The sequence below is a fragment of the Drosophila navojoa genome, chromosome 2 (genome assembly GCF_054131105.1).
Source record: "Drosophila navojoa isolate 15081-1374.11 chromosome 2, UAZ_NAV_1.0, whole genome shotgun sequence".
Lineage (NCBI taxonomy): Eukaryota > Metazoa > Arthropoda > Insecta > Diptera > Drosophilidae > Drosophila > Drosophila navojoa.
The window spans coordinates 32,440,919-32,449,924 of record NC_142890.1 but is presented as its reverse complement, the minus strand read 5'-3'; the positions used below and the strand labels follow the sequence as shown (position 1 = coordinate 32,449,924).

Genomic DNA, 9,006 nt, shown 5'->3' with positions numbered 1-9,006 from the left:
GCCCTCATTTACTAGAATAAATACATATGCGAACATCGTCTCAGGATTCAAAAAATTTATTAATTTGCGAAGCTGTTAACACTTAGGAGATATAAGCATTTAACCATGTCCGGATACAACATTTTTCTTGGGTTTCCTATCGACTCATTTTTATAGACTATTTTGACTATTTCGACTTATCAAAGTAAACTTGCTCTTTTAGTTGATTTATTTATACAACATATATTAACTTTAAAATAGATCTAAAAAAAATGTAGCAGCAGATCATTTTTTTTATTATTATTCCTTGAAATATTAATTAATTAATTATTAAATAGATAAATGGTAGGTAATGCTTCATTTTAGTAAAATATGATTTGAAATATGACTTTAAATTGCTAATTTTTTTTTTTTTTAATATAATAATATTTTTACTAAAAAGGAATGAGTTAAGGAATAAATTTATTGTAACTCTGATCGTTAACAAATTTGCAAATTATATAAGTTTTTATAAACTAGCTCTATTGAATTTCATTATTATACTAGAGTAAAGGTCGCTGGTAAAATATATTATATTAGTTTATAGTTTTAATTTTCCATATAAAATGTATAGGCATATTTTTCGTTGTAGTTTTTTTTATATCCAGCCTTATGCACATAATTTTATATCTAAAAGAGATTATTGAAAAATGATTTAACGAATGTACTATAACGAAATGAATTGCAAAAAAATATATCTACTATTTGATATCCTTTGTGCTTCTTGATCTTAATGAAATATCACGTACATTTTCACAATTTTTATCGTAGCTTTTGAAATACCCATCATACTTGCTAACGTCTCTCGAGACCCCTGAATTTGATACCATTGCTGGCAGTGCCCTTAGGAACCCATATAATCCGGACGGAATAGGCGGCGTTGATGGCACTGACAACCCACATCGATTATATAAAAATGGCATTATTCCAGTAATATTTGTATGATGAGTTAAGACTGCCTCTAAATCTGATTCTTGAGCGTGTATTAAAAATAAACTGTAGGCACTGGTTGGTATCATTCCGAAATGGTCAAAGGAATCTACGTAGGCTTCGGTATCCCTTTTGTAATTTTCCAAAAAATCACCTAATAATTTTGCTACCATTGCTGAACGGGCTTTACTAATGTTTTGCGTATTTCGAAATAAAACTGGAGGTTTAACACCCCCACCATACTTATTAAGAAATTTTAGTATTATTTTTTCATGACTATCTTTTGGGTCTTGAGTTAGTCTTCGTAATACGGACTCTAAATATAAACTAAACGTTTGACGTGCTTGAAAATGAGTTAATGTGGAACCACTGCCAATTTTCTTAAGTAATTGCTTGCGAAGTCTTCGTCCTTCTTCTTCACATTTCTCTACAGTTTGCTTCTTTAAGAATGGTATTTCAGAGTCTGTTTCCAAAGCTCGTTCGTATTGTTTAATACGGTTTTCTTGCGAATTATCGTCTTGAATGTATTGTGAGCCCTGACAGAATAAATTTGAATGCAGCATTTGGTTATAATTATGCTGCGTTACTAATACTTGAAACGTTTGACCTTGAACATTTGGGGTGGATAGTGGAATGCCATTCGCAGAATCTAAGAAATGTCCGTATCGTTGCATTGTGTCATCGGTTGGGAATATGCGAACAAAGCCTCCACGTCTTTTATATTGTAATCGGGCGCTACGTAATATACGCTGTTCTTCTTGCGTTAGGTTTATTAATCCAAAAGGTTTTTTTTTTGATTTTGTTGATCGAAAGGTAGTGCTGGTTTCAGTAGCATCTGCTTGCCTTTGACAACTCGAGCTACGTCGCCGAGTTGATTTATTGGTATAAAGAGATCTCATTTCAGGACTAACTGCTGGAATACCAACACAGGTCAGTAAATCCGTAACAAGACAGGCTTTTACTTTAGTATCCAAGGGACTGTCAACACCCATCGATGGCGAAAGGTTAACTTCCAATAACCAAGGTTTCAGAGTATTATCAATTAGTATATCAAATCCATAAAGTTCAAAACAGTTATTTGCATTAGGTACGAACATTCTACATGCGGAAATTATTGTTTGAGCACAGGCGAGTACAGCCTTAATGATTAAATCTTCAATATTTAACATCAGCAGGTGAGTATCGCATCCTTGGAGCTTAAGATGTCTTAAGAGGGCTGACAAGGTCCACTTGTGACCAACATCTTCCTCTTGAGCATCCGAGGATCTTATGTAATCAGAATGATATTTATTAATGCTATAGTTACAAAGATGCATGCATGGATTCCACAGGTTGTCAGTGTTCCTGTCATACCGCACAGTCGCCAATCTGACTATACCCTCTTCATAAAGATATATAATCAGTGGATCGAATGATGTAACTAACACATAAACGCGTAAATCACACTTATGACCATCAATACAAAGGGGGTCCACAATATATTTGGATACTAAAACTTGTTCATCCTGGGGTATCTGGTCTGGCTACAAGCAAAATATGATAAAACAATTTTTTCTTTGTTTGTGGTTTTGTTAGTAATTTACCGAATTCACAATAAATATTCCACGTCCCCTGCTTGAAGCTGCCGGTTTAACAATCCAAGGTCCTCTTTGTTTATTATGGGCAAATAATAGATCTTTCGATTCAAGCGGAAGAATAAAAGATTGGGGCACAATGTCAAAATGCTTCATTCCACGTAAGTGTTGCATTCGCTCAATATTTTTGTAGAGTCTGTCCTTTCGCGTGAGTTCATATGATCTATAAACGATAATAATAAATTATACCGTACCATAAAACACTACAGCTAAATTAAAAGATCGCAAATAGGAGTTATGAATGCTAACAAGTGCTCTAGCCGAGACTGATCGACTAGTAGATAACTCTAAGCCCTCCAAGCTGATATATTCCGAATCTCTATCAGCATCTCTAGTGGGGCCAAAGAGGTGTGGTATTCAAAATCTGTATATTCACACTAACCATAAAATACATATACCGGACAAGTAGTGTAAAGCTTTTTGCACATTTTTTTTGAGCGTTAGCACCCCAGACATCTTTGTATTCGCTCTGCGCCTCTCTTAGGTTCGGGCTACACACGAGCACAATTAATCAAAAGATCCCTCTATGCTCAATGTTTCCCTCTCTCTCTCACGATGCTCTCTGCTTTCTCAAATATGTATATGTATGTATGCATGTGAACACATACATGTTCTTGTGTGTATGTGCATGTGTGTATGCACGGGACATAATCATTGGCTTGTGCCTATCTCAACTTAGAATGGTGTGAACGATTTTGGGTTCGAATTGAAGAGGCGCGCTTATAATTAAGTAGCTGACTAAGTTGACAAGTGCTTACACGCATATGCGAGAGCGTCTTTTTGCAGACGAAATATATCAATTGTGATCGTGAATTGAGTGAAGAGAAGTCTCTGTATATTTTGACGATTTTCCATGTCAAGTGGCATAAAGTCAAAAAATTGATGGTGAAATATTAAGAAAATAATACCATTTCTTAATTGTAAGCACTCCAGTTAGATGGAAAAAGTTTTTTGTTTGTACCGGGGGTCAATTCTTTCATTGAAGTCAGGTGATCTGTTGAAACTTTCAAGTATGAATAAGTGCTTGTTTTTTTAAGTGCTCAAATTATTATTATTTTCAAGACAAATTTGTTAAAGGTGTTTCTATAATACAATACATGGGCATAAATATTTATTTTATTTTTATTGCCTAGTGCTGATTGTATTTTTATCAAAAAAAAAGAAAAAAAATTGGCAAGCTAAAATATATCTAGTTTTTAGTAACAAACAACTTTTTTGCTCGTTTTTGCTCCTTTGAAAAAGGATGCACTTAAAGTTTCCTTTCCGTTCACTTACTACTTACTACGACTTCTTTACACAAAATTTGGAACAACCGCAACTGAATAACCTTTACGTCAATTGAACAGCACTATCGTGTAACTTTTTGCAGACACTTAATTTTAAATAAATCAAGGGACGCGCGCAAGTCGCAGCGATCGGCAATGCAACCCTGCCCTTCGCGGCGAAAGTTCGAAGGGCCGACGCCGTGGTGAGTTGCATTGCCGACGCCGAAGCGGATCGCGCGGCCGAGAGTAGGCGGCTGAAGAGCGAAGGAAAATGATTAGTGGATTAGCGCGAGCAGCGACTTAAAAAATAAGAAAGTGCCAAATAAATGAATGGAAACTAACACCATTAATGATTCTCCCTCCCCCTTCTTCTCCATTGTTTTAACCTGCCGCGGCACATCCCGGCTGTAGAATAGTTTATAATAAAGAACGCCAATGCGTCCGTTCGCCGAGAGGAAAATCCAGGGCTTTTGTCTTCCAGTGTTGAAAATGGGAAATCAGGGTATAATGGTTTTGTTGAAATGTATGTAACAGTCAGCAGGAGGCATGGCAGATCCCACAACGTATGTATATATTCTATATTTATTCTTGATTAGGGCGACGAACTGAGTTGATTTAGCCCTGCACGTGTGTCCGTATGCTTAAACGCTCCGATCTCTCTCTCTCTCTCTCTCCAGAGACTTGAAAACTTCATTATATTTATGAACAATTTATATTTATATATAAACAATATTTATCCGTATATACAACGCGAATATCGAATTCATCTAAAAAAAATCGATAATTGCGTTCAGTACTTTATTATCAAGAAGAAACATTAACGATAATCACCTTCTACATTTTTAGAGCTTGAATCGCCAAATTTTAAATGTAGTTTGTAAAAGGCGTATTTCAAATACAAGAAACTTGTGCTTTGGCAAATGCATGCATATTCATAATCTGAAAGTTTCATGAAGATGGTCCATCGACAAGAAAAGTTATAAAGCAATTAAATTTAAGCCCACACTGCAGGCAATGCGTGTTTATGCTTGCGTGCCTGTGTATTGGTGTGTGTGTGTTTCTTGTGTAAGCAGACAGAAATATCAATTCTTCGAAGGGCTCAGGGGATTTCGTAGTCAAGCAGTCTCGACTAGAGCTTTCTTACTTGTTTTAAATTATAATCGTTACAGTGACTGAAGTGAATTATCTATACAATATGTACCTTTATATATAATATAATTTAAACATTTAGTTAGAGACAACTCTTTACTATTTAAGCCACAAATCGCCGACTAGCAGATATTGCGAATCCTGCGAATAGCTACTATTATAATTAGAATTCTATGTTTATTTTATGCATACACAGCATTTATAAGTACAAATAAAAACGCACGCATGCTTTGTAAACGCTCTGTTCAAACATGAACATACATAGTAATAACAAGTAAGAAAGCTCTAGTCGAGACTGCTCGACTACGAGATCCCCTGAACCCTACAAGCAACTGATATTTCAATAATAATTAGCACCCACACACGCACTCATGCAAACAAATACACGCACACACACACACTCACATATACAGGGGATTGCGCTTTGGTTGCGCTGCAGTGTGGCAATATTAGGAGAAATTATTTGTTGAATAATTTAATTTCTAGACGTACGATCGTAATGAAACTTTCAGAACGTATTCATATTGTTTAAATGTATGTGTATACCGAAGCATAAGTCTCTAGTATTTGATATACGACTTTTACAAAGATTAGGGTGAGGGGGGTGGATTTGGCGGTGGGGGGTAAATTTTAACAAAAACCGAAATTGTATGACATGCGTCTTAATATACATTTTAAATTTGGAGACTCTAGCTTTAAAGATGTAGGAGATAAAATTTTTTTAGTGATCTTCGATAAGGTTTTTTATCGATAAAAAAGTATCGGAATGAGTTATCGTTTTTTAGTGATAAACTCGATATCCGCGTGATATATACGGACATTTTAAAAAAAAGTTGAAGTCTCTAGCTCTTGTATCTTCTGAAATCGACGCGTTCAAACATACGGACAGACAGACGGACAGGGCTAAATCGACTCAGCTCGTCGCCCTGATCAAGAATATATATACTTTGTGGGGTCTGCCACGCCTCCTTCTGCCTGTTACATACATTTTAACAAAACCATTATACCCTTATTTCCCATTTTCAATGGGTTCAGGGTATAAAAATAGAGACAATACTCGATAATCTGCGCGTTATCCGACACAAAGTAATAAATATGTCACCCTTAAGTTGCAGCGACCAATATGTAAATGTAACGTGAGCCTGGACACAGCGATCTAAAAAAGGGACACTTGAGTAAACATCTGTGCACTTGATTTTATGAGAAAATGCACCCTTCCAGTGACTGGAAGTAGTTTTAAGAGTCTATGTTAGGTATATAAGAACTTGGATTTAATAAACAGTTCACTTTCAATCTTGAATTCGGCAAATGTGCAGTTTTTTCATTAAACGCTCTAACACGCTCTGTTTATGAAAAATTAATAATAATAATAATAACTTCATGTACCAATTTAATCAATTTATTGAGCGGACACATGGTCATATGAATAGATGGTCATAACCCGTATTGCGTTCATTCATTCTGCATTAAGATGTCAATTTTAGTTAAGATGTTTATTTTTGGATTATTAAAAACAAAAAGTTTAAAAATGAAAACCAAAAAAATTGCATTAATGCCTAAATGACGGGTATTTTCCTATAGTGCAATCTTAATGAAACTCAGGGAGTAATATGATGAAAATGTGCGTATTTTCCGAAGCACAAGTCTAGTACTTGAAATAAGTTTTTTACAAATTTGGAGCGCGGTACTCAAAATCTATAAATTAAAAAATGTTTGTATTAATCATATGTATATACACAGGAAATCTGAAGTCTCCAGGTCTAATAGTAGTCAAATGAGGATGTAAAAACAAAATCAATTTTTCGATTACACGAATATGCATGCCAAATTTCAGCTCTGTAGCTTTTGTATCTTCTGAGATCGACGCACTCATACGGACGGACGGAAGGCCGGACAGGGTCTGCCACGCTTGCTTCTGCCTGTTACATAAATTTTAACAAAACTATTAAACCCTGATTTCCCATTTTTTTATATTATTTGATTTGCTAAAGTGCTTCTCTGCTTACCTTGGAAAGTGGTTAACTCGTTGATACAACGCCAAGTTTCGTAAGGTGTCTAGTTTCATATGGACTCCTGTCCACAACAAATTAAAATCTGTTTCACTCTGAACTTCAGTTAAGCCATGAACATTGAATATCTTTCTCAATAATTTTGTTTCTGTTTGAATAAATTTATATGTAATTTGTAAGTGATGTGCTGGCATATTGACTCCACAGTCATTATCTTCTTCACTAGAAGCTTCTTGATCTTCCTCACTAGTGTTACTATCAGTATTGAATTGAGAAGTCGTTACAGAATCATAGCCACTTTCCTTATTTAAATTAGATTTTGATTCAAAAACTGAATCGTTTTCATTTTGTTTTGTTTTAGGTTTTTTTTCATTATACTGCGTTTTTTCATCTGCATCACTTAAAACCGAAGTATCACGTGAAGAAAATAAATTAGGCGTTTTTTTATGCTGATTTTGCTGATCTCCGTAAATTGGCAACTTTTCAACAGACACATGCGTCTTTACTTGTGCTACATTTCTTAAAGGACTTTTGCTTACTGTAGGCGATAAAGTTTGCTTAGGAACCATATTATTCGAAGTATACTTAATTTCTTGATCATGAAGGTCCATTTGTATCGATTTGGCTTCTTGTAAAGTTTTTCTAGTTTTTGGATTAAGTATATTAGTGCGAAAAACCAACACCGCATCACGTGACCCAATTTTTCCACTTGTAACCCAGTCATCCTGATTTATATAATTAATATCACTATAATAAGAAACAAAAAATATGATTCCTCTTATTTTACAATATCTATACAATTTAAAATATTTCCGTAGGAAATTTAATACTTTAGAAAACAACTTACGCAGAAGTATTGTGTGCATCACACAACGAAGAGACCGGCATTTCTGAAAGAACAAAAGAAAATACTTTTGTAAATTAGTACAGCTGTAAGTATTTAAAAATCAAATCAAATCATTGGTTGTGCTTACTATGTTGAAAAAATGCAGATTTTACCTTTGGTAGATCCAAATTTTCTCATATTTCAATAATAAAAAGGCTACAGTTCTACTACAATATCCCCGGAACCTGTCAAGCAACTAGTATTTCTACAATTTTAAGACATAATATACAGCACATATACACACAGTTGTATTTACGCGTAAAGTTTTATAAAACAAACTCGAATCAAAATATTTAATATGGAGACTCCGATATTCGATAGCAAAATAACGGGAATGTTTATAAAATATACGCAAGCAATTAAAGTTGTCTAAATCGTCTGTGCGTGGGGTGATAAAAATGTTTTAAAACTAAGTAAGAAGACTCTAGTCGAGACTGCTCGACTATGAGATACCCTGAACCCTCCAGTCTGATATTCTAATTGTGCAGAGTAATTAGAGTATCAGACTGGACTCTTAATTTAGGCACACATACATACACACGCACGTATTAGTACGCGCTCTGCTAACTGCGCAGTAAGTAGCGACTGCGCTTGGGCTGCGCTGCAGTGTGCGCAATATTAAACGAATTTATTTGTTGAATAATTTAATTTCTAGGCGTACATCTTAATGAAATTTTCAGGGCGTAATTATATGGTCAAAATGTGTGTACATTCCAAAGCACAAGTCTCTACGCCTCTTACAAAGGTGATGGTGAGAGGGTGGATTTATGGGTGGGGGGTAAATTTTAACAAAAACCGAAATTATATAAAATAGACATGAACGATAATAAAATATCGGGATATGCGTGTGATATACACAGACCTAGGAACAAAAATTTCAAGTCTCTAGCTCTTATATCTTCTGAGATCGACGCGTTCATACATACGCACGGACGGACGGACGGACAGGGCCAAATCGACTCAGTTCGTCGCCCTGATCAAGAATATATATACTTTGTGGGGTCTACCACGCCTCCTTCTGTTTGTCACATACTTTTAGCAAAACCATTATACCCTGATTTCCCATTTTCAATGGGTTCAGGATATAAAAAATAACATATCGAAAATAACATCGC

At 35.1% G+C, this 9,006-nt stretch overlaps 1 protein-coding gene across 2 annotated transcripts; it reads right to left on the bottom strand.

Moving 5' to 3' along the window:
• Positions 1-589: 589 nt before the first annotated feature.
• TTLL5 (Tubulin tyrosine ligase-like 5) lies at positions 590-7,895 on the bottom strand. 2 transcript variants are annotated; one of them, XM_089261116.1, is made up of 4 exons: positions 7,853-7,895; positions 7,003-7,752; positions 2,532-2,745; positions 590-2,471 (listed from the first exon to the last, which is right to left on the bottom strand). In XM_089261116.1, exons 1-4 carry the CDS (start codon positions 7,891-7,893, stop codon positions 720-722), a joined length of 2,757 nt encoding a protein of 918 aa, XP_089117242.1. In that variant the 5' UTR covers positions 7,894-7,895; the 3' UTR covers positions 590-719. The 2 variants fall into 2 exon arrangements, with proteins under 2 accessions (XP_089117242.1, XP_089117246.1); XM_089261120.1 differs by lacking the exon at positions 7,003-7,752.
• Positions 7,896-9,006: the final 1,111 nt, after the last annotated feature.

Coding starts and splice junctions, on each gene's coding strand:
- TTLL5 (XM_089261116.1), bottom strand. CDS start 7,893: ATGCCGGTCTCTTCGTTGTGTGATGCACACAATACTTCTGC. Junction 7,753..7,852: donor GATGCACACAATACTTCTGC/GTAAGTTGTTTT, acceptor TTCTTATTATAG/TGATATTAATTATATAAATC. Junction 2,472..2,531: donor GAATATTTATTGTGAATTCG/GTAAATTACTAA, acceptor TTTTGCTTGTAG/CCAGACCAGATACCCCAGGA.